At 39.9% G+C, this 26,431-nt stretch overlaps 1 protein-coding gene across 1 annotated transcript; it reads right to left on the bottom strand.

The window, feature by feature from the left end:
* Nucleotides 1-2,510: 2,510 nt before the first annotated feature.
* On the bottom strand, nt 2,511-26,376 carry WDR43 (WD repeat domain 43). The gene is made up of 18 exons (XM_084285273.1): nt 26,112-26,376; nt 21,713-21,847; nt 19,998-20,119; nt 14,488-14,608; nt 13,180-13,319; nt 12,576-12,678; nt 11,447-11,511; nt 10,895-11,066; nt 10,352-10,438; nt 9,324-9,455; nt 8,706-8,843; nt 7,809-7,895; nt 6,352-6,383; nt 5,535-5,598; nt 4,563-4,676; nt 4,047-4,116; nt 3,365-3,420; nt 2,511-3,269 (listed from the first exon to the last, which is right to left on the bottom strand). The coding sequence occupies exons 1-18, from the start codon at nt 26,340-26,342 to the stop codon at nt 3,150-3,152; spliced, it is 1,989 nt and encodes a 662-aa protein (XP_084141399.1). The 5' UTR covers nt 26,343-26,376; the 3' UTR covers nt 2,511-3,149.
* Nucleotides 26,377-26,431: the final 55 nt, after the last annotated feature.

Here is a 26,431-nt window from a genome sequence, read left to right as displayed (position 1 = left end):
CAAGGTATTTGAAATAACCTAGTTAAGCCCATCTCTGTGATTAGAAAAGCTTTGGATAGGCTCCAGGTCTGGCCATGACTTCACCTCCCCTTTTTGACAAAGTGAGATTCACTCACACAAATCTTGTTTCTCTCTCATACCTCCTTGCTGAACAGTGTTATATCTTGCTGCCAAAACAGAAGCACAGGGAAGCACACTTGGACTTTTCCTTAGGCTCTCTTCCAAGTAGGATTTTCTTAATTGTCTTGATTTTACAAGGAATGGGTATACAATACCTCTGATCTAAAAATCTAAACCTTCCCGTGTTGGAAGAGACCCATAAAGATCATTGAGTCCAACTCCTGACACCACACAGGTCTACCCAAAAATTCAGACCATGAAATCAGATTAAACCAGATTAAAATCAGACCATCAGATTAAATGCTGAAATATTTAGCAAGAGAGGCATCAAGCATCGTTTGCGCAACGCCCTGGTGCAACAAAGTTCCTCTGGAAGCAGGCCATAACAAGAAATGAGAAGGTGAGTGACACTGTTATACAGCAGGACCTATTTAGCAACCATAAGATGATGCCATCATCAAAGGCATTAATTCACAGGTTGCTCTTGCTGCCTGGAAAAGCAAGGTATTTTTGTGAAGCTGTTATGACACCCCCTGGTCATTCGTGGTATTGCTCCTTATCACATTCGAAGTGCATTTACTACAATCACCTGGAAAAAAGGCCAACAATAACATAAAAAGCCAGCAAGGAAAAAATCCCTCAGGTTGTGCAGGGGTGTCTGGTCAAACATTAACTAGACACCTATAAATGGAACAATACAAATTTGGTATATACAAACAAAAGTACACCTCAGAGTTTACACTGACTGTTTAACAAGCGAGGTTTGCTCTGGCCATATCTAATTAGACTTTATACAAACACTCATCCAAACTCCATTGCTCAGAATGAGCAGCTGGCCTGTCCTCCTTACTCTCCTCATAGCTCTAAACACACCAGGATTAGGGCTGCAAAGCAGGGCCTGCCCCATTTCCAACCTCTTTCTCCAGATGCTGCATCTTTGAAAGACAAAAATAGGAATGGCATAGTCAGCTGGCCGATATTTTGGCTTTGATGTGAAAACATTCCTCAAAATCCCTCTCCTTTTCCTGCTACCATGTTCTTCCACGGCTCCACTCCAGCGCATTCAAGTTTCCAGCACCATCACTGCCCACGTCCAAATAGTAGTGCCAACAAGGTACTCAGCTCACTTTGAGCCAAACCCTGCCTTCTAAAAGGACGGCACACAACTATGTGTAGGACCTTGCACAAACCAAAACACGGGTACTGCTTGTGTTACTCCATGCCCTAAGAGCTCAGCACTTACTAGAGATGCAGACCTTCATTCACACTCCTCTTTTGCCTGATTTGAAACCAGTCGGCAGGAACATCAGTACTGCTTGAAAAATTACATCAGATTACCTTAATATGGTGGCTTGTATGAGTACTGAGCATGCATAAGTGTTTGCATTTATTTTCAAAGCTTCTCAGTAATGAAACGAAAGCACAGCTTTACAAATAGTTCAGACACTTTTTTTTACTGTCAACTAAAACATTCCAAAGACCAGAAACCTTGAACTGCTGCTGTTTTACCTCCACCTCTCCAAAGAGGGAACAGCTCTTCCCACTATCAATCCAGTTTCTCCAGACACCACAACACCAATGGTTACAGGGAGGTAAGAAACCAAGAATACTAGATGCTTTGCAGAACATTGTAACCTATATAAAGGTTATATATAACTTCTTTACTGAAAGGGCTGTGAGGCATTGGAACAGGCTGCCCAGGGAAGTGGTGGAGTCACCATCCCTGGAAGTCTTTAAAAGACGTTTAGATGTAGAGCTTAGGGATATGGTTTAGTGGGGACTGTTAGCGTTAGGTCAGAGGTTGGACTCGATGATCTTGAGGTCTCTTCCAACCTAGAAATTCTGTGATTCTGTGATTCTATTAGGTTGGCTTCCTCTTCCACAAGAGATCTGCCTTGTACAAATCAGGCATTTCACCCTTCACCACCACCCTTAGGTACCTAAGGGCTCTCTCAACAAACATCACAGGACAGATATTTGGTAAAGGAGATGTATATTTATTCACTTTACAAAGAGGGCGGTATTTAGTTGCAACAGCTCCATTTATAGACAAATATATTGTACATTATAGTGGTGAATGGCTCAGACCTTTACCAAGTTTTGCTCTTAAAAATGTTTGTACCTCTTCAGCTTCCATTAGCTGAGCAAATAGCTATCCTTGTTCTGCCTCTGAGATTAAAAATCCGTAATAAATGTGTAGCTGTGTGCTATGTATTCACAAGCATTCACCTTCTCATTTCCCTGTGTTACTCCCTTCTCCCTACCCAACTGAACAGTCAGTCTATCCTCTCTGGGTTAGCATTAATCTTATATACAGCCTCAATTAAAATGAAATTAGGAACCAGTGATATAGTTCTAATGTTCTTTTAAAGCACAAGAAAAGTCATTGATTTCTACATACAAAAGTCTTGAGTTCAAATTTGTTAAAAAAAAAAAAAAAAAAAAGCTGTTTTTAAGCCACTTTGGCATTAAGATACTGCCAAGGCATGGCTGAACTGATGGAGGGTGGGGAGAAAGAAAAGAAATTCGTTAAAGAATTTAAATATTACAAAAATATCTTTTTTTTTTCCTTTTTCCTTTTTTTTTTTTTTTTTGAAAAAATGCATCAGGATGTCCACTTGCTATTGCTAACTGAAGCATGGAAAGAAGGTATAGATCAGTTGTCTTTGATCCTTGAACATTTGAAACAAATTCAATGTAAAGCTGAACCAAGTTTACCACACAAACAGCGGTGGCAGATTTATTTCACTTGAGATACAAATGCATGTCCACGTGACAGGCATAATCTGAACATGAGGTGGAAGAAATGTTTCTATAGTAAGCGCAGGGAAATAGGGCGAGAAAAGGCTGGCGTGGTTAAACATTCTGGATTCAGAAATGCACAGTGCCCCACATGTGCCTCTGCACATAGGCTGTGCACAAGTCTGCACTCCCTATATGCAAATATGGCATCTTTCATCAAGATGATCCAGAATTGTAAAGTTCTGGTGGCCCACTTGTTTAAACTGTTAAGTTTATTCTTTATGCTGTTATTCTTCTTCACTTTCATTTTCTGGTTCCAAATCAGAATCACCGTTGATTTCCTTTTCAACAGTCATGTCTTGCTCATCTGATTGCTCCTCTTTTTCTTCGTCTTCATCCCAGTTTTCCTGGGGGAAGGGAAAACAGGAATGTTTGAGCTTTTGACAGTACTACAATTTCTGTTACAATCAAATAGGAGACGGTCTGATCCAAGTCCACTTACATCTGAGTCTTTGTCTGCAATCATCTCATCATCTGAACCCTCCTCTTCTGAGGATTCTGCAAAAAAGAAAACAATCCCTCAGTCTGGAGAACAGACTTGAATGTGTCCAAACAAAACCCAGACCCATGTGCTCCTAAACTAAACTGTGCTCCTCCATTGAACCATGCTACTTAAATTCTGAAACTAATTCTACATGAAGAGTAGGTTGATCAACATAAATCAGAAACTAGTCATTCTGTTATGATTAAACAGTATGCAGTTTCAGTAGAAACTGCTGGCCCAAACTGGAAGTGTACATGCACACAACGACACTACCACCTTGTAGTTCTGATGACTTAAACGTAGAAGCTCGACTGCATTGATCTTAGCACATGGGCAGTTAGTGCTAGAAATCTGAGTTTGTTAGTTAAGTAGCATGCTGAACTTCCAATTAACTGTTTTTATAATTTGTAAAGCAGGTACAGGAAGGAAAGAAAGGAAACAAAAGTAGGGGAACGAAGGAACAACTAACTATACGATGCCTACATGATTAATCCCCACTTAACTGCCATGGGTTTCCCACAAAAACTTTCTACTTGCAAACTGTACACTAATAGATATGCGCAATAGATAGGAACAAGATGAACAGCCACCAGCCATCAGGAGCTCAGGAGTCGAGCTACGTGTAGCATGCAACACTTACCGTCCTCATATACCAGCTTTGCAGTCTGGTTAACTTCAGTTACATCCTGAACTGTTTCCGACGCTGCAACCTGAATAGAATTTGTAGATTAGCCTTAGATGAAATCATGTGTTCCCCAACCTTAAAAGTCAATAAAACTCAACAATGCAAATTAAGTCTACATCAAGGTTAACATTCATTCATAACTGTAGTTTAACAGCCAGGTAAATAGGAAGGACAAAATAAACCTTTAGAATCACCTGCTCTGAAGCGGCCTAGTATCTCTTGTTTATTGCTTTTTAAAATGCTATGGGTTAGTAGACATTTGGGCAAGAAAGACCACTTTCTGCAAGCACAGATTGACTAGACAGTCCATGAGTTGTAGTGCTTTGTGTATTGTCAGTGTAGCTGTACAGCAGTTGCAATAAATTCATTATGACAAGTTCCATTAGGTATAGTCTCAACGGAAAGCTAAGACTGCAACCAATGCTTCTTCTACACATCTGTGTATACCTGTATTATGAAATCAGAACTCACCTGGGTGACAAGAAGGAAAAGTCTTCCATGTAGACGGGAAAGCTTTTGCAGAGTTTTTACTCTGCTCTCCATTAACTGGTATAACATTCCCAGCTGAGGAATAAGGTCTGGCAACTTGGGAGAAGGAGAAAGAAAAACAAAGCTGTTAACTAACAGAGCTACGTCTTACTTTAAAATTTTTAAACTACCTTTATACATTTGGGATAAATAATCCTTGCTCACACCACTCTGGATAGAAGGAAAAGCTAAGAATTTACAGATATCACTTGCAGACCAATCGACTAACATTTGACCATGTCTAGAACAAATCACCTGCTTTCAGAACATTGCAATTCTACTTACACTACTTTTCTTTTCCACAGTCACTCTCTAAGCAGGTTTATAAAAGCACTATTCAGAAAGCTGTGTAAATGAGAACTGAATATACACCAGTTTATGAACACAGCATTTGCAAAGCCTTTTTTTTTTTTTTTTTTTTTTTTTTTTTTTTTTTGAACTGAACAAGAATGCTTTATCCATCACTTGCTAAGAGAAGGCTGGACCTTGATCCAGAAGCTACTACATTACCTGCTACCCTGCCAACTTTGGCATACCTTTACCCTATATATTCAGTCATGCTCAACAGTTTCAAGATTAGCATCACGGTAGCAGGATAAATTTAGTTAAGTTTTAGTGACATACATGTATACTAGATCACATTTATGACAGTTGTATTGCTCCCAAATTCTCTTAGTTATGACATAACTTGTTTTGACTTTGGGATGACTATAATTATGTTATGAATGACAAAGACAATTTATAACAAATGTCCATCAACACAGCAAAGTGGTAGAAGTACAGTCCTCTGTACACTGGTTTGGGCACTACCATATATGGGGAGAAAGAGACAGATTCCTGAAGGAAGATGACACGTGTTTAAACGTTTAAATCTAGTTTTAGTTACGTGCACTAACCTTAATGCAAGATACTTACTGTGGAAAGGTAGGATGCATGTAGAGTAAAAACAGACTTCAGCCATCGAACCATTTGTGAGGCACTAGAAATGATATTAAATGATATTAAAAAGATATTGACTGACAACACCCATTTCATTTTCTATACGCTAAGCTGTTCTACAGTAAGTCCTCTACTTAAATTACATAAAAAGAAAAATAAAAATAATATAAAAAGATGGAAATATAATCAGTTAGACTATGAGAGGCCTATATATAAGATACTAACTAGGAAAAGAACAGACATCTAAGCGAAGGAATAAAATTTATGCTCAGAGATCTGTGTTTCTAATGTCTCTAATTGGAGGTTTTAGTGGATAAAAGATCAAAGTAATATTTTTTTTTTATCCAGTTAAGGACATCTAGTCACAGAAGAGCTATCCCTACAGCAGTATAATGGGGGTGGGGAGGAAAGAGGAGAAACTTTCTTAAACAATACCAGGAGCTGTCTAAAGAAAAGGAAACCAAACAAGGAAACCACACAAGGAACACATCTGACAGTGATTTGAGGTCACATATTTAGAAGGTGTGAGCTATCAATATTCTGGGACTTCAGATCCTGTCTTAGAAAAGGTGTACTTTTCATTTTCACACTTATGTCAGCCTGACAAAGCACTGTCTTAACAGAAGGTCATCTTCGTACCCACAGTCAGGTGAGAATTTTTACCTCAAGATGCTATTACTACAACAACTGTTAATTAGTTACTTTGGAAATGATCACAGGGAAAGAGGGGACCATAATGCACACAATAAAAATGTATTCTGATAAATTAAACTATGGGTGGTTTGTCTCTTACCTGTATGGGTTGCCTTGCAATCTCTTTGTAAGCTATCAAGACAAAAATAATAACAATTAACAAGCAACAAATGCATAATGAGCTTAAATCCCAACATTATATCTACATGACAGGCCCAATATCGGGGTAGAAAGATCTCCAGGCATTTGAAGTTTACTAGAACTAACCACTGCCAAGCTCCAGAATATTATATTGCTGGCTTTACCATCCTATATGCAGGCTCATAACTTGCAGAAGTTGAGTTCCATTACTACAACAAAACTGGGACTCTCAACATACAAGACGTCCAGAGGAACTTGAAGCTGTTAGAAGCTAAGACGGAAATCCCTTTGTGATTTGTTTGTATGTCTCTGTGTATCTGCTCAGTAAAGCAGCTGCTGCTAAGTTGGCAGGTTGGAGAAACAAGTGAAGACTTGCAAGGTAAAGGCTGTTTCATAGAACAAATTGCAAGTTCTGGACAAGAGTTACATGAAGCTCTCTCCATCCACTGAGATAATCTACTGAAATACTTATGATTCTCTGGCACGGGTGCAAGAGAAGAAATGCTGCACCTCATTAACATAAGTTTAGTAGGTATAAAAACATATGTGCTTAAAGCAAATCTAAATATTCAAAACCAGGCAGCCTGCATAATTCAGTTAAGATTAGTAACACAAGTAAAAATTAAATTTTACTTGTAGCCAGCACATTAAAATACAAGAGAAGTCTAACCATTAACTTGTTACAGAATGTCATTCATGTAACAAGAGCAACTAACTGATGTTCAGTTTAAACAAAGTAATACATAGATAAGGCCAATTATTGAAGTATTTCTGCCCAAGCACAAATTTCATGAACTATCACTGAATATGCAGTCCAGAAGCCAAATTTCCTCTCAAATGACTGCTAAGTGATGTCACAAATCACAAATATAGCAACTAGTCTTTTGAGCTACCTTCAAGAGAAGAATGAAATTGCCCCAAAAGTGCTATCTGAACTGATTGTTTTAAGTACATATTCTCTTCTTATTTTTCTCATATATCTACTGTATTTATGGATTTATGCTCATATAACTCACTCAGGCTGGTATTGCTATTTTCACATTTCAAATTATCATCTACTTTAATAGAGTAAAATAAGTAATGCTTTTTTTTTTTTTTTTTGCCATGGGCTAAATGCTTTAGAGCTGTAGCTTACCTCTTCCTTCATTTCCCATCTAAATGTTTATGATAATACTAAATGATCTAATGTTTTTCCTAGCTTTGACAGTGGCACTTTGTCCTTTGGTTAAGCTTCAGCCAGACAAAATAAAAGCAAATCACAGGAACTAAGAATTAAATAATTATGGTATTATAAAACTTTAAAATCAATGTTATTTCATTTACTGAAATTAAGAAACATATCCTGGATTTTCCCCAGATAAAAGACAAGTCAAAAGCAGTTTGTACAATAAGAACATGAAATGCAATCTCTCCTACCTCATGCAGCAGTGGAATGACAGCATGTATAGGCATTCTGGCTACTGTGTTCTTTATTAAAGTTTCCTTTCTTGTGTTAAGCACTTTCTGTTAAAAATGTGGAAAAATAAGATCAGGTAGTCATTCAGCTTTAACACATGGGATCACAATCAAAAACTCCTGGGTTTATATCTCTTTTTCTACCCCTCTGCATGCTCACATGGAAGTAATAAGCAAAACAAAATTTACTGTGAAGAGTCCCATTTTTCAAGTCAACTACAATTAATAAAACATTTGATTAATTTGCCTAAAACAATACTTTTGCCACTAGTCCACCCAACCCATGTTAGAAACAAAGCACCAGACTTATTAAAGAGAATTTTTGTAGTTATTTTTCTATTTGTTTCACTTCTGTAAATAATTGCCTTTCACCATTGTCTGTGACAAGTAATTTCTACTCAGTGTTAAATTATTAAGAGATTTCATTTTCCTGCCCCGTAGCTATCATTTTCCCCCAGTTCAAGTGGAACAGCAAGATTTTTAAGTGAAACTGTTGTCATCAGTGTATTTTTCAAACAGTATCTATTCAGAAACTGTATCTGAGCACAGATCATTCTCCATCTCAAGCTGAAGGGCTTGCATTGGTAACATCAGTTGTAAAACATCTGAACTCTGACACAAATTTATCATACACAGAAGTGCTTCAAAGTTCATAGACTGACTCAGAAAGCAAAGTAGATTTTAAAAAAATATCACCACCGTAATTTGTAATACCAGTGCCTCGAGCAGCACATCAGCAGAAAGCAGATAGGAGAAATAATAGGATCCTAACTGTTCAGCCTCCACAGCTTTCACGGGAGCTCCCCAAAAGTCTCAGCAAACAGATAAAACAGCATACAGTGATCTTTTAACACTTACATTTAAGATGTCTGAATCATTGCTTTCCAAGCCCTGAACCAACAGTACTGCAAAGCTATCTGTTTGCGGAAGGCCACCTGGAGTTTTCACTTTGCTCACATCGATATCCAAAGCCCCTAGGCGCTCTTCAATGCTGTCCTGCAGACAGTAAATAAGGGCAGAGTGTTTCAGTGCAGTTTCTCAGACATATCACCTGAAAGCAAAGTAGCTAGACCACACCATTCCCTCCTATCCTGCTAAAAAAATAACAGATTTAGCATATTCTTTTAAACGTACTAAGAGAGAATAGCCAGAGAAAAGAAGCAAGAATACATCTTAGCACAGAGTGACAGACACAAGTGTGTGATAAAGTTCTGCAGTAACATGGCAAAACTATGGGAAATGCATTCAGGGCTTGGATGAGAGTTTTTTTTTCTGTTTTTTGTTTTGTGTTTGATTTGTTGTTTTGTTTTGGTTTTGTTTTGTTTTTTACCAAAGAAAAGACTTTCATACAAAGTTATATGATTCACTTTGCCTCCGTTCCAAACACAAAGCAAGTTCAAGTTTACCTAAAGAAGATGCAATGATGATTTAAGACTTTCTAACTCATCTTCGTGTTTTAAAGAGGATGTAACTTACCTCTGGCTCTCCTGGTTTCCTCTTGCTTTTATTTTTCTCCTTTCCTGAGGATGGAGTTTTAACAGCTGCACTATGTCCTGGAATGCCAGGCACTAGAACTTTGGTGTCTGAGTTCACAACTGGTGTCTTTACCTAGTGGAAAGAAATACCCACATATGCATGAATTGCTAATATCTTTACATTTCCTCAAGTTTAAAACACTGATTTTATTTCCAGACTCTTACATGTGTGTTAAAACCAGCCTGCCACAACCAATTAGAAAAATGCTACATGCCCCTGCCTGAACAATTCTTTCCCCACAGCTCTGCTTCGTGGGCCTTTATTTGAAGTACCTGCCCAGCCTTCTGTACTTGTGGGAGCCCTGCTGGGTGGCCACTGAAGTGATACAAAGACAATCTACTACAGTGAGCACTTCAACTTCCACATGATGCGCATAGAAGACAAACTTATAAATAAAATTTTGATTTTGTGGTTCAAGAACTTTACTGTAGAACAGTAGTGGCATTAAAATATTACCCTCTTCGCTCAACACACATCATCTTTCTCTCCACAGGGCATGCTCAGACAGCCAAGAGAAATGAGTCTTCATTGCAATTCAGCAAAAAGCGAAACCAAGATTGGAGATCATCACTGCATGCCAGGGAGCTCCCAGACCTCTCACAGCATTTCAGCTCTGTTATCCTCCACCTCCAGGGACCAAGGAATTAGCACAAAGGCCCACCAGGCTGATGGAGCACCAGAACTGGCAGCTAAACTGAGGGTTAGAAAACTGGGGCTTTCAATTCACTACATCGATGCCATGAGCTATGATTTGAGCTACTGGAGGGTAACTGTGCGAGCGCATACCAGTACACAGAGCAGCCATGAAGCACATTCCCCCCCCTCAACAAAGGCTATGGACCTCTGTAACTACACACCACAGATCTGAGTAGGCCTGTACAGTAATCCAAACTGATTTTAGAAGTAAATTCTAGCATTTCTGAAGTAAAATATGAGAAGCAACAGAACTGTATTTCACACAAGCTCACCTTTGTTACAGCAACTTCTGTTTTAAGTGCCAACACTTTCTGGACATCCCTTATCAAACATATGTGGGATTCAGAGGTGTTCAAAGACTAGAAGACCAGGAATAAAAACAGTTAAATATCAGTGAACTGCCCCTGCAATTATTAAACTACTGAAAGGTGAGAACAAACTCCAGAGGCATAAAAGAAGAATGAGCCTCCCCCCCGAAAAGCAGTTGCTTTACACATCTGCCTTTTATTATCAGATCTCCACAAACAAGTTCATGCAGAGAACAATTGCAAAAAGCATCAATGGCCTAATGTAGTAACAGTTGAGATGGCAGGAAACAGCAATAATGCCAAGTTTTACTTTAACTGAAAGAATCAAAGAATACAAATCCCCTTTCAAAACAACTCAGGGGCAACAATCATAACTCCCAGAAAAGGTGGAAGTAATAAGTTCCATCTCAAGATGTAATTCAAAAAAAGTGCATAAAAATCATCCAGATGAGAGCTGTTAGGAACCATATTACAAAACCCCAAACCTCTTCAGTAAGTTTTACATACCACTTTCTCTATGATGGGCTGTAAGGTGTTTCCATACACAAGCAGTAGAGACTGTTTGTCTGTACAAAATGCAGCTGCTAGGATAGGGACTGGTTTTGGCGTGGAGTCCCCATCATTTCCAGGTGTTGCTATCTGGATAGTACAGTTTGACGTTAAGGGTTTTTTGCAGTAACTGCAGGAAAAAAAGGAATGAAAAAAAAAAAAAAAACATGTTTAGCTTAAAAGACTTCTACACCTTGCACATGTAAGCACTCTTCATTATCAAGTCCTCAAATTCAATCCTCAAAACTACATCTTTTACAGATGCTTCAGATGAGGTACAGACAGGCAAAACCTCAGCAAAACCAACATAACATGTTACAGTATAACCCCCCAACAAATAAATTCTCCTGCATTTCCCCAAAAAACATGTCAAGTAAGCCAAGACAAGGAATCCATTGGAAACTGGTCTGTGAAGAGATGCCAGAGTTTAAAGGCAGCAGCACAACAAGATGAGCTTTGCTTTCCAGTTTGCCTTTTCTAAAAACACTCTCAGAAAGAATAACAACTTACCCATTTAAAATGTGTTCAAATAAATGCAACTGCCCATCTCTGCACACAACTGCTAACTTCACAGGCTGAAAGAAATCACAACAGATGATTTTAACTAGACCAAATGACAAACATCCCACAAGTATGAGACATCAAGAGACATTTGCATGGTTATGATTTGACTTTTTGCAGTAGCTACATACATTAGAGATATAACTAAATCCATAAGGAAGTTAAGAGACACTAACATCTCAGGAATAATTAGTACAACTATTAGGAGGCAAAAAGATAATTTGTAACTGTACTTTACTGTGTCACTACTGATATATCCAAATCTGACAGCTCAGACACTAACAGACATATATAACCATAAACAACAATGTTCCAAAAAATACAGTACCCAACTAGTCTAGAGGCACTGGTCTACAAGGCCACTGACACTGTCTCTGTTTCTTTCCTGTGAGAATATTTACAAAGTAAATATTTTTTGAGCAATTACATTACAGGTGTGCATTACAGAATATTCTCATCTCCATTGCATACAATAAGAACGCACCAATGGAAACATCAGAAAGTGTAGCATGAAACACTGGTTTTGGAAAGAAATCTAAAGGCAGCAGGAGAAAAATGTTTTAAATCATTACAGAAACTATTTCTGAATGTTTCATATGCAGACATTTTTTCAAAATACAACTGCTATGAAACACCTGTACTTGCTGAAATTGAGACTTGGAGAATGCACATTGCTCCTTCAACTTGTAAAGGTTAGTTAATTCAAAATGCAGTTAGACTACTGAAGCCATTTGTGATCAGAATAAAACAGGACCACACAAATTGCATTTTTAGAAAAAAATCAATTTTTTTTTACTGACAAAATCTAACACGCATTTTGATTACTAACTTGTCCTAAATAGAAAATTTCAGAAATACAAATGGCATTTGCACTTAGTAGCTTTGAAAATGAATGTTTCGAACTATCGGCTATATAAATACAACTGCAATAAATATCCTCATACTTGTGAATCAGCAGTCAAACCCTTTCCTGTCATAACAGAAACAAAATACAAACCAAACTTCTTTCTTTGCACCCTAGAAAGGAAGCTAATGTGAAAATTGTTAAACATATTTGGTTATAAACTACTGCTCCTACCTCTTCTTTGACTTCTGAAACAGTCAGGTCAATAAAAGTTGGTTCATCTGTTACTGTGAAAGACATCACAGCATTCTTTTCTTTCCTATCTGATCTGATCTGCCTGGAGACACAAACAGCACAGACAGATTATTTACAAGAGCAGAAACAGCAGCCTCTGCATCTGAAAAGCAGCACAGTGTTACAGAACCTGTAAATCACTCATTACTCTTATCTACCTCACCCATGCCGTAACTGCAGCTTTCAGCTTTCAAAAGTGTTCCAAATTTCAAATACAAATTAACTCCCATGTGAAGTCCAGCAAGAAGAAAACTTAGCTTAAACTTCACAGCAAGTACAAAGAACAAGGCAGCCCATCACACACTGTGTTCCTAGCATATGTTGGGAATTCAAGTGGCAACTACTGGAAGCATGCTCAGACACAGCCAAGGAAATTCAAGTCTTCACTCAACAATCAGTGAATCGAAACCACCATGTAAGAGATCATCACTGCATTTTTCCAGAGTGCCCCTTCTGCTTAATCACAAAGTTCAGAACATACTTGTCAAGTCTATCCTCAATACTGATCACAATCAAAGTTACAAATTACAAAAAGCTTACATACCATACGCTCAGTAACCGGTCATGTATAGCTCCAGACAAGAAATAAAGCCCTGTAATTCCATCAAAGGACTTATTTTCATTCATAGGCTTCACTGTAGTAAACATTAATGATGACACTGATGTGGCATGGCCTGTGAAATGCTAAGAGGAGGAGAAAAAAAAAAAAAAAAAGGAGTTCTTCAATCATTGCCATAAGCAGTCATATGACAGAAAATAAATATTAGTTAAGGAAAGCTAAGAAAGATCCATGCATTACTAAGTCAACAAGGATATTCCAGTGTTTTTTCTGTTTGTTTAACTAGTGATCAATTTTGCTGCGTTCCTGTATTTCTACATTTCATGGAAATGTTTTCAGACACTACATATTCATCAGAATTTTAAAAGTTTAATGGGAATAAAAGGCAAACTTGCTGCAACTAAGCCTGTGAAAAGAAATCACATATGCCTGTACTGCTGTTACTGTCAGAAAGCACTTCATTTCACATTTTACAATGAAACTAGATTCACAGTTTCATTCTCAACTATAAGATGAATGTACAGGTCTGCTAACACACCAAGACTGTTCAAACAACAAAAAAAAAAAACTACTCAATTTTTATGTTCACAAATAGTGGTTTTGGTCATCACAGGATGATGTGTCATCACAGACACACGTACAGTAGTTTCCAGACGCCAGCAAGTCCACAGTAATGGCACATGTGCACACTTAGCAGGCTCCAAGTACCAGGAAATTCAGAAACAAGCTGCTTCCTCTCTGCTGTCATGCAATAAAACATGACTGCATTTATGGAACAGCCAAAATGTGGTACCTTGCTTATGTCTGAGCCCTGCACCCAGGGAACAATAATGATTTTGCTCCTCTGCCTTTCAATTGTTTTTAAAGCAATGTTGATACCATCAGATATGTACAGTTTAGCAAAGAAACCTGAAGGAGCTCTTGCAAAAACCCATGCCAGAAGCAAACTAATAGTGTGCTGAAGTGAGTTCCCTGATAGAAGGGCATCAGAAAGGGACCCAGTCAAAAAGAAAGACACCTAAGGGAAAGGGTTTTGGTGGCATTCTCAGACAGCCAGGAAATTCAACATCCTCACTGAACTCTCAGCAAGCTGAAACTACAGTTCATGGTATCATCACAGCAACAGCTTCCAGCAGCCCCAAAGATGCCAGCTACCTCCTCATACCCAATAAAAAGTTTTCAGATGTCTTATTAGGAAACAAATACATAATGTCAGCAACCAAGTACGACTTTTATTATTTTATTTGTTATTATTATTTAATTTTTACAATCTAGTTGAGCAAAGTTACTTACTCTGTAGACTTCTTTGGTCTCCAGGTCCCACAGTTTTATAGTTCTACCAGCTGAAAGCAGCATTTTCCCATCTGGACTGATGCACAAAGAGCTGACACTGCTATTGTCGCCTTTCCACTTACTAAAATTTGGATGTAGAGTTTTTGTCCAAAGGGAGAAAGATGGAGAAATAGAAAAGACAACATTCATTAGCACAATCTGAAAATGCATGCCAACGATGCTGAAAAATTTAAGGCAGTATGTACTTTTTAAAAAAATAGTCAAAAATGAGGTTATTCTGTTTCTGCTCCTCTTTCAAATTAGTTCACACAAAAATACAGCAATTCAAAAATAAAGAGATATTTTGAACCACCGTGCTTTGCTTTGTTTGCTTGCTTTTTAAATATTTGCTTAGTCTGTTCTGAATGTCCCCCTCAAAATTATCTACTATTAAGGATCAGGTAAGAGGAGACGTACCATTTCAAGACTTCTCTCAGCACCATAATCCAAAAAGCTTACACCAACCTATTCAGAATGGACTTCTGAGTTTTAAGGCCCACTCAGTTCCTGGCACTCCTCTCAAGTCTGTCAATGACACTGACAATAATAACCTTGGCCTTAAAGAGGTCCATGGTTGAAAGCACTATTTAAGAAAAAGAAAGATGCAGTCATGAAAAGCTTGCATCTGCTTAGAAAGAGTGTGAGTACTGTTATATTCCTCACAGGCCAAAATTACAAGGAAATCATTAACGCAAACCCTTTATAGATAGTAAGTACCTCAAAACTCATCACGGCCTGATTGTGAACAGCCCCACTGAAATACTTCCAAATAACTTTCACATGCCTAATCACCACCTCTCCTGTCTTCCAAAACAGAGCTCATTTGCAGCATCGCCTTTGATTAGATTTCACAAAAACTGCAATTTTTACTGCCTACAAACTTCACAAACAACGTTATACTTTACACAGAGTATAAAAAAAAAAAAAAAACATCTTCCAAATGAGAAGGTCAGGACTAAGAATTTCAGACCAAGCTCCATTTAATGAAGTGAACCCAAGAAGATATTTTCACATGTTCTAAAAAGACTCATCTAAACTAGACTACAGAATTTAAGTCACAGCAAAAAAATGTTAGTTTTTACTTAGGATACTCTTTATATAATTTTACAGGGAAGAGTTGTTAAATAGGACACCATGAAACACGAAGTTGCATAAGGAGACAAACTGAACACCTCTGAATGTTCAGAGTTTAAGACTTGAAGAAGCTACAAAGAGAAACAAAATATCATCCAGAATTTTCTATATTACCTCTCTCCATCACCTTGTCTTGCCTCTTCTTCTACAGAAACTCACTCTTCCCCAACTTGCTCTTCTACCAGAAGCTTGCTCTTCTACCAGAGGTTTTCATGTGTGCTGGACAGACCTCCTGAAGAGGTTCTACAGACTACTTCTACAATAATTAAAAAAGCCAAACCTAAAGCCACGTGATTTCAATTCCCCATCTGGAAAATAACTAGAAGACTGCAAACCAAAAGAAGTTGAATATCACTTCTCTACCCCAGGAGCTTCTACCCTGAATTCTGCGGGACACATACAGATTCACTTCCAGGCACTCACAACTGTTAGAAAACACAGGCAATCTGACATACACTGGTCATAAGCAGTTATTTTGGTTACCTTGTTCCTTCTAGTCTCCTCAATTTGGCTAAAATTTTAGAGAACTCTTTTTTTTTCCTTCTCTTTCCAATTTCACTTACTTTAGATATGACTTGTTATACAAGTAGAGATTTTTTTTTCTGGTAAAAAGCATAGTATTATACTGCCAGTGTGCCTTTCATTTACATACTCCAGTAACTATTTTGTTGTTGTTGTTGCCATCTTCAAAATAAAAGAACGTAATGCCTCTAACTACCTTTTATATGCTCAACCCCTACCATCAAATCTAGGAGTATTTTTCAGCATTTTCCTAAGCAATTATTACACTACAACCCAAACTGCCACAGAGTAACATCATTACTGTTGAACTCTTAGCAGTTTGTCAGTGGCATTCTCCTCAATTCAACAGAGAAGACTCACACAGGAGTAGGCACATCCTGCACATCAAGACCTCATTAAGAGGCTGGCATCACAGGCAAGTCCTTGGCTTGTGTAACCACAGTACTCTCTTTCAGCCACAGACTGCTGAGGGGAAATGGTATCCATCTTGTAAAGTGAGAGAAGAGCAAATAATCACCAGGCTTGCTAACCTAACAAAGAAGGAATTAACCTATGTTGTGAGACAGGCACCACAGTCCCAAAAGAAGTGGAGGTATGGGAAAGAGGCAGAGGGAAGTACGCAGGTGTAGTGTGATAGGAAAAACTCCCGCATTTCCCGGTACAGCAGCATGACTGGACCCATCTTGATGGCCGTGCATGAACACATGCAATATGAGAAACAATCAGGATGAGTTATATATCCATGGGCAGCTTCAGAGCTTTGATCTTATTGGGACCACAGAGAAACAGTGAGAAAGCTTGCAAGACAGGAATGCTGCAATTAATGGACTTTTAGGGATGCTATTCAGTGAAGACATGCCAGGAAGGTGAGGAGGGTTCCTCTGCACAAAAGGGTGGCTTGAACACATGGAGCTTTGCTTTGAAACAGGCAAAGAGCCGGTGGAGAACTTACAGGTACATATGAGAAGAGGCCAACAATGGTGATGTGGTGAGCATCTGCTACAGATTGTCCGATTAAAAAAAAGTAGATAGATCTTCAGAATCCCAGGCCCTGGTTCTTCTAAGGGACTTTAACCACTCCAGCAACTGCTGGAAGGGCTGCACAGAAAGGCAGAAGCAATTCCAGAGATCACTGACAAGCGATGAGGACATTGTCTTGGCACAAGTGATTTACAACTAGACTATGAAAGGTGCTTTACTGGATCAACTACAAAAAAAAAAACACACCACCCCACAGGTCAGGGATGCAATGGTTGATGACAACCTTAGCTATAGCATCCACAAGACAAAGGAATTCAAGACCCTAAGAAAAAATGAGCAAGATAAACAGCAGAATAGCAGAGTTACAACTGTGGACTTCAGAAAAGTCCAGACTGCAATTCATTAAGAGAATGATTTGCAGTATCCCACTGGAAATTGCCCTGAAGGGCCTCAGGAAAGCAGGTTACTCTTTCCTTGAAACACAAAAAGGTCCATTCTAATGTGCAGAAAATCACTGGGTGTTGCAGAAGGGTGTCTTGGCCAAACAGATAACTCCAGAGTCACCTCAGAAATGCAAAAAAGGATTATAGAGAAGGTTGAAGTGGGAATAGGCTACATATAAAAATATTGCCCAGACATGCAGGGACAGAATTAGGAAAGCCAAAGATCAGTTGGTGTTCAGACCAGAAAAGAATACGAAGGCCAACAAAAAGGACATCTGCTGGCACATCAGCAGCAATAAGATCATGACTGAGAAGCGTGCAGGCCTGGTACCGAATTGTGTAGGGACCCCTCAACACACAGAAAAGGCCAAACCACTGAGGAGCAAAGTCTGCTCTCAAGCCTCCCATGCTCCCAAACCTAGTGCCAGAGCCAGAGGAAGCAAAGCATTACCCACAGTAAAAACACATCAAATTAGGAATCACAAGAGCAAAGGTTCACACATGCTGCTCCATAAAATGGAGTATAAGCATACTTCATAAGCAGCATGGGATGCACCCAGAAATGCTGAGGTCAGTGGTATTACAAGGCTACCCTGCCATCTTTGAGAGGCCACATAGCTCAGAAGAAACATCTGATGACTTGGAAAGAAAAAGGACAAATGTATCTGCAAAAGGGAGAATACAGGAAACAACAGGAAAGACTGTACAGCACATCCACCTACTAACCATTTCCAGGTAACAAAAAGGTCAAAAAAGGGACTGGAAACTGCCAGAATAGATTTTAAAAGGGAAATCATCCCTAACCAACCTAACTGCCTTCTTAACGAGACAACTGGCCTAGTGGGCAGGCACTGTATGCAAGTTAAATTGACTTTAGCAATGCTTTTGACAATGCTTTACATCAAGCGACATAACTCCAGTCTGGCTGCAATGATACCAACTGGATAGTCTTGAAGGTGGTCTAAGAACTGCATGGATCACTGGGCTCGAACACCTGGAATTGCTGCTATGAAGTCCAGCTGGTGGCCAGTTACTGGTGTAATTCCCTAGGGACGTCTCAATGCCATTTAACAATCTTAGTATTCACCCAGGTCTTCATTAGTAACCTCGGCACATGACAGTATGCACCCATAACAAGTTCACCAGATTACAGTGATCAGCAGATACACTGGAAGGCAGGGCTCCTATTCAGGGGCATCTCAACAACCTGAAGAAGTAGGAAGTCAAATCTCAAAGATCAAAGGAAAATGTAAAGTTCTCTGTGTGGGATGGAAACACAAGTTAGTAGCGAGCATTTGTAGTGATGAGGTCAACTGCACGCTGACCTGCATTAGCTAAAGCATGCCCAGCAGGTCAAGAAATGTGATTCTTCTCCTCTGTGCAATACTTTTCAAATTACACCTGAGCACTACCACCAGTTTAGAACAGTACAAGTTATTGACATAATGCAGTAAATCCAGTGAAGGACTACCAGGAAGGTTTCGAGGCTGAGGCACACAGCGTAACAGGAATAAGTGAGGGAATTGGGCTCATTCAGACCTAGTAAGAGAATGCTAAGGGGAAATCTTACTGCCATCTTTTTCTGTCTTATGTCAGGGTCTAAACTTAATACAACATAGGGACACATTCTTTTCCTAAGAAAACCGAGGAGGTTACTGGTGATCAGCTGTCTACAATGCCCACACCATCTCTAATGAAACTGGTAAACTGCTGCAAGAGTAATTTACAAGAAAGTAACAATAGCAGAAGAGAAAGGTTAAGATGTCATCACATACTAGGCTTTTATTGAGGTAAGATAACCAGGATCAGTAACAGAAATCTTAGTTTCTTCTTTTAAGTTTAAAAAATGTTTGACTTTATTAGAAAAGGAAAAAAAAATGCCTACCTCAACAGGAGTTTAATGAGTAGCAGCCTGCTCAGACAGCCAAGTGGAATTGTCCCCACTGCACGTCAGTAGTGAGCGAAACCAATTGGGTTATCATCACAGCAAGGCCCTTTGGGCAAAGTAAGGTGCACATGACAGATCTAACTAGGATGAGGTGTTCCAATATCTTCTAGAATCTGAATTTTTCAGTGTCAGAAAGCTTGTGTCTCACTCAAGGACAGCATGGAGGGACCAAAGCCCCTCTTAGCAGTAACGAATTCATCTAGCCTTTCCAGTACAAGGAGGATCCAACAAAAGGAGGAAACCTGACCTGTGAGAATTACACTTTTACCCTTAACAAAACTGCATTAAAGCCCTCAGAAAATCAATAGCCAACAGACAGTTTTGTCCAGCTGGCATGAATCCTACATAGAGTGCAACATTTCAGCGGGACATCACTAAAACCTGTGAAGGAGGAAGTACATATCAAGCGCCAAGAAAGCCAACCAAGAAGAGGCATCACTCACCATTTTACTTTGCAGGTCTGTGTGTTCCATTCCACAATGTGTTTGTCCTCTGAACAGCTATACAAACAGTAGTTGTCCTGGTGCCACCTCACACAATTTATTCTATTGTCATGACCACCATCCTACAAAAGAGAGGGTCACTTATGAATAAATGAAGAAGTCTTGCTACTGAGTCTTCCCTACCATCAACAATGTGAACAAGCTGCTCTTTCAAGAACTGAATTCAAATCATTGGCAACTCATAGAGGGGTACACAGCATGCAACTTTTTTTTTATGCTTTTAAAGATAAATACACATTATACAATTATAAATTACAGATACTTCATATTTTGGTTTGTATTTGGACTAATTCTTGTCCTAGGACTTCAGAGTTAACAAAAATGTTGTCTTGTCCGCTACCAACAGCCAAAGCTGTCTAAACAGTATGAAATTTTCTCAAAAGAATGGCTAGCACGTGTGTCTTGCTGATAGTTATCTAAGTGCTTGATTAAGTACATTTAGAGATGGGTACCCTTCTCTTCATGCTCAGCATTCAAGAGTGTGCAATCATCAAATCAGAAGACCCTACAACAAGTATGTATCATCTACCTTTCTTAAAGAAGGACTGAAATATCTGCTGGTCAAATCAACAAATCTTTTAATCATTTATCGTATTTTCTGCAGTTTATAAAATTTCATGATTTGAATCAGCAACAGCCAGCTCAGACTGCTTCCAAGGAAGTCACTGTAAATTGGCCTTGAGCAAGACAAAAATCATCAAAGCAAGACATTCTGTTTAATAAGGACAGCTAAAAGTGACAGCTCTATTTCTAGCAGGAATAATCTTTTAATTCAACCTTTATGTATAAAAAAGTACTCACTAAGTATCATCTGCTATGCCGATAATATAGAAGAGCAGACTGTTTCCAAACTGACCCACACTGTGAATTTTAACCTAAAACTCCTTTACTTTGTTCATAGTTTTCAGGCCTAAGAAAATTTTCCATAAAACAGTGTTGACACTGTTGACCTAGTGTCACTTGGATGCATCATGATTTTAAGATGTCCTGGCTTTCTCCTAATCCCTGTACATTTATTACTACGAGTTTAGAAGCAGAAGAATGTGCCCAAGTATATCAAAGTATTGCAGTAAGTTGCTTACACAGATTCACATTGCTTGTTACATAACCCAAGCCTAAAAAAAAGTTACTTGGGAGTAGCAGAAAAGCTAACAATGAGAAGTGAAAACTTTGAAAATCAGAATCCCATCTGAGGAAGATCAGGCTCTGAGAGGGTTCCAAAGCTTCCGCAAGGAGGTAAGTTTCTATCTGTACAGAAGATTCCACCAATGCAACTTTCACAAGAGTCAATGAATGCTTCAAATCTGCCCTCTTTTCCCACAGCCCTGTGCAGAGGCAAGGGGTACGACACTTCCCATGAACCTAACTGTTCAGTTAGACATTTCATCAGGTCTATCATACCGAAGGTAAAACAGTAAATCCACACACAATATTAGGATACTGCATAAACTTTCAAACTAAGAGTTCTTGATGTGTACATACTGCTAACAATAGAAAAAGTATAATTCAAAAATTTCAAAGAATTTGAATTACTGCACCTCTATTCATGTATGTAGCTATTAAGGAAAAAAAATCTGAATAATTAGTTCAGTTTAGAATAAACTGACTGACACCACCACTGTTTGATAGCATGTGATGAAGAGTGTGCAACTTACTAGCTTGCTCTGTAACTCTCCTTTAACTGTGCTGTACAACAAAATGCTACCAACTGCTGTGCCAATAGCCAGGATATCCAACTGCTTGTCCACTTCTGCAGCTTCAGACTTCCGTTTTTTCCTCTGGGGCCCATCCTGGAGAATTGGAGAAAAAAAAAAAAGAGAAAAGAAAAAGTGAAACAAATTGGTCTGACCAGCTATTCTTAAGTGTTAAAGCAAAGGGTAAAAAGCTTCTGCAAGTTTGAGACCCAGTCAGCCAGCACAAATCCACAGAGGCATAAAATGAAGACACTGAAGCACACAGAACCTTGAGGTTCATCTTGTACCTCCATGTACAACCATAGCGAAGTTGATATGAGTCACTTGGAAACATTCACTGGAGGCCATTTTGCTAACCTAGCCACCACATATGAAGGAAAAAATAAATAAATCAAGTTTTTCACAGAGCTCACTTCCCAGAAGCAGAAGTAAAGATTACTACAGTCACATAATTTCATCCCCTGGATGGAAATGTGTTTTTATCAAGCTTGATCAGTTTACCATTTCAAAAAACCTATTCAGAAAAGTTTTGCAAACACTAAGTATTGATAACACCTCTTAAAAAGAAAGTGTTACGCCACTTTGCAGAGGGAAGCAACCAGGACTTGAAGCTAAGTCACCTGTCCAAGCCCTCCTCTGATCAGGCAATTCTCAAGCCTTCACCCTCTCACTTCGTAAGTGATACCAATCACTTTTGGAAGGAGTTTCCATTCATCTTGCTCTACCAAATGCACACTAAATGAAAGTAAGAAAAAGGCAGAAGAAAGAGCTACATTTATTCTTACAGAGTTAATCTCACATAACTAATCACCAGGGGAAAAAAAAATGGAAAAAAAGTGTTTGAGCACTTTAGAAGAAAAAAAAATCATCCCTAATGCCAGTGGTTAGTTTTTAAATTGGACTTTGGTAAGTCTCCTTACATTCGTTACATCATAGCAAAGCATTCTCTCAGATTAAAAATAATACCAAAAAATACACACAAGGTAAGGCTTTCTCTACAGAACAGATCCATGCACTAACCAACAGCCAGACAAAGGCACAGGAGACTCAGATAAAACGTGGGCTCTGTGCAAACGCCATGTAGTGCAGCTAATCTGTCATACAATAGACATCACACAGCAGACGTGAGTAATTTCTACTCAGCCCCAGAGATATGATTACAATCAGGCTTCAGGAGTTTTCATTACAATTAAAATTTTAAATTTTAACAGTGCAGGGTAAATAGTTCGGTTGTTTGAATTACTGGGACTTTTCTTCCCCTTCATATTTCACATACACAATGTTTTCCCCAAAGAAAAGTGTTTCGTTTGGAGCTAGTAAATACAGAAATGCTATATTGCTGGTTTAAAACAAAAGCAGACTCTAGAGAAAAGAGAGGACATCGGCTTTTTTGCAGGCAATTGTTTAGGCTTCATCCTTCCTGGGAAAGGAAAGTGTTTGGAAAATATAATGAAAACATACGAGCTAGGAAATCATCACAGTTACAACGCACAACCAAGTAATCAACCACATTTTAAGACAATATGAGAAAAGGCTCACACACTAGTTAAATTTTTGGCAGTGATGCCAACTAAGCCATCTCCAAACACGTGTCAGAAATGCAAAGATTGGGACCACACAGCCAGTGGAGATCCAAGTACAGTTTGTCTTTTCAGGCACTTTTCAAAATCTCTTTATGTACTTTTATTAATCACCACTACCAGCCAGGACTGAAAATCAAAACCACAATTAAAAACAGATTTTATTCTCTTCCCTTCCATAAAGCTTTTAATCAGAATTCATTCACCTTCTATTTCAGTTTGTGACTGATGTCAACGGTGCTTCCAGTGTCTAGGAGAAAGCTAGGGGCAACAAAGGTTTCTCCAGTTTTATGTTTTAACATCTATTGCTTTACTGAACACGCTCTATCAGCACCACTAGAGGGTCATTTTGTCATAACTTTTTGCTTGAAAGAACTATCAATGGAAAATTCAGACACCTATTAACGTTTGAAGTGACAAAAAAGCATAGCTTTCATGGAGCAGACAGTGGAGATGAACTCTTATCTAAAGTATCTGGTCCTTTCAAATTTTTCCAGGTTTATGGACACTCAAACTTATTTAGAAATACTGAAAAAACATAGTTTTAATAGCAGAGATGGTTAGAAAAAGTTATTTGCAAAGGGTAATTTTTTTCATAATGCTCTTTTTTATGTAGGGCAGCTGTTGAGAATGAGGGTTTTGTTTGTTTGTTTGTTTTTACTTTGAATTAACAGAAAATTCATCCCCATTGCTAACACATGAAGTAAAACACTTAGAACGCTGAAGTTGGGGGACTCTTTTAAAGAGACTTAAGAGTTGAAGGTGAAAAGAATAGTTGTGACTTATAGGGAAGAAAGTGGAAGAAGCTATTTTGGAAGTTGGTGGTCGGCATCCTCTTGCAGAACATACCGCTGCATGGTAGGGGAGATGGTGAGCAGGGCAAGCAGGAAGCACTGACACTGCAGAAGCACGTGTGCAGGGAACATGCCAATAAGCCACCACTGCATCAGCAATTCCAGGGCCTGGAGTTCAAAACTTCATTTCCAGTATTCCCCTTGAAACACACAGCCTTTGTTAACGTGGCAGCAGTCCAGAACATGGTTTAGGTGTGACTTGTTGAAACAACTTTTACAGATATTTATTGGCACAGTTTTACTTCAGAAGACTAGATACTAGTACTACCCATGGAGATGTCAACTGCCAGCAAAAAGAGGAAAAAAGACTAACCAATACAAGAGAAAATACATTCATTTCAATGGATTTGGAAGAGCCATCACAACTGCAGTTCTGCAGCCTTGTCTAAGGACAGCCCAATGAATTATAAAAGTTTATGGCAAGATTATTCCAAGCAGCAGTATGTTTTGAAACTGAAAAAGTACCAACTTCCAGGCAGCGGACAGCATTCAAACTGCTGGAGTGACAGAAAGCACCAAGAAGAGACCAAAGTTTGTCTGATGAAATTCTTTTTCCATACAATGCTAAAAACAGTTACATTGTAGCATCTGTAGCTTTTAGGGGTGGCTGTCTAGAAAGACATTTTTAACGTGTTTTTAACAGCTACTTAAGGCTTTAAAACTTTAAAAAAAAGAAGCATTTTTAAAAGTCTCCTGTGGTTGACCTAGGACACCAAAAACAGTGCAGCATGTTACTTTTTGAAGCTGCACTGCACGAAGCAGAGGTTAGCACCGCTTTCATGTGCCAGTTTCAGTTTATGTAAGAGCTTAGTTCCTACTCAGCCTTCTAATCAATGTGTGCATTTTTTTCTTCTAAAGTGTATTAAAAATGAGTAATTTAAAGGCCAATTTAAGACTAATGCTTTCTTCAAATGCCCTTTTTTAAAAGTTGCTAAACTGAGCTGCTCAACTGACAAAAATGGGAAAACACAAGTCTTCTTTTGGATGGGCAATCTAGAGTGTGTTATGCACTTCAAAATACCTGTTAAAGTATTTTTCATAAACAAAAATTTTAATATACCAAGACACGTTAAAAAAAAGTACTTGTTACGACGAAGGGGGTGCATCAAATACAACTGTCCAAGGTATAAGATTCGCTTAGGAAATGGTATGGTCTATGTAAAAGAAAAGGAAATGGCATAGTCTAGCTAAAGGGATAAAGATTACTTCAACATAAATGGGATGAAAGGAGTGTATCTGACAGTACATAATAGAGGTATTTTCACATTGAGCGTCCAGTTGAGCTGAAGTAACCGAAATTCAAGGTGGGAAGCGTCCAAGCCCTCCGATGCGTGCTCAGAGGTGTCTTGCTGCATACAGAGTACCTGCTTGCAGGGTTCCTGAGGTGAGGGAAGCGTGTCGCCGGCAGCGCAGCCGCCTGCACAGCCGTGTTGCTGAGCCGGGGAAGCAGAGGCAGGGCCTGCGCCGCTCCCTGCCCGCACGTGGACGCGGGCAGCCTCCCGGTAACGCGGCGAGGCGCGACATACCTGGCTCCTCGCAGAAAGCCTCCTTCCACGCGGGGGGGGGGTACAAAAGACAAACGATGGTGGCGGTCAGCGCTTTTTTTAGAATTGAAAAAAGAAGGAGAAAGCCCGCACGGCGCCAAATGAACACCTGAAACCCCGCAACCCCGCGGAGGGGATGGGAGCGAGAGAGAGAGAGGGGGGACCCCCCCCACACACAGAAGAGACGCGGGGATGGGGCCGGGCCCAGCCTCGCCCCCTGCCCGCCCGCGGGGCTCCCCCCGGCCACGCCGCGGCCCCGCCACATGGCGCCGGGAGGGCGGGGTGAGGCGGCACGGCCGCGCTCCGCCGCCCCCCCACGCCCCCCCCCATCCCCTTCACCTCCCCTCACCGCCATCCCCGCGCCCCCCACCCCGCTCCGTACCTTATCGGGGGGCGGGCGCCCCCCCGGCGGGGCCCAGGCCAGGCAGGTGCAGGCGGCGCTGAGGTGGGCGGAGGGCACGTACTCGTGCCGCAGGCGGCTGCCCGCCGCCTCCCAGACGCGCAGGCGGCCGTCCGAGCCGCTGACGGCCAGCAGCCGCCGGTCGCAGGGCGAGAAGGCCAAGGGGGGCCGCGCCGCCGCCTCCCCGCCGCACGCTGCCGCCGCCGCCGCCATGGCGCTCCCAGCCCGGCCCTGCCGCGCCGGCGCAGCCCCGGCCGCGTGTTCGCCGCCAGCGCCTGCGCCGCGCGCTCCGCTGACGCCGT

This window comes from Netta rufina (assembly GCF_964035555.1).
Source record: "Netta rufina genome assembly, chromosome: 3".
NCBI lineage: Eukaryota > Metazoa > Chordata > Aves > Anseriformes > Anatidae > Netta > Netta rufina.
Note: the sequence above shows the minus strand (reverse complement) of the source record. Positions and strands in the feature narration are given on the sequence as shown.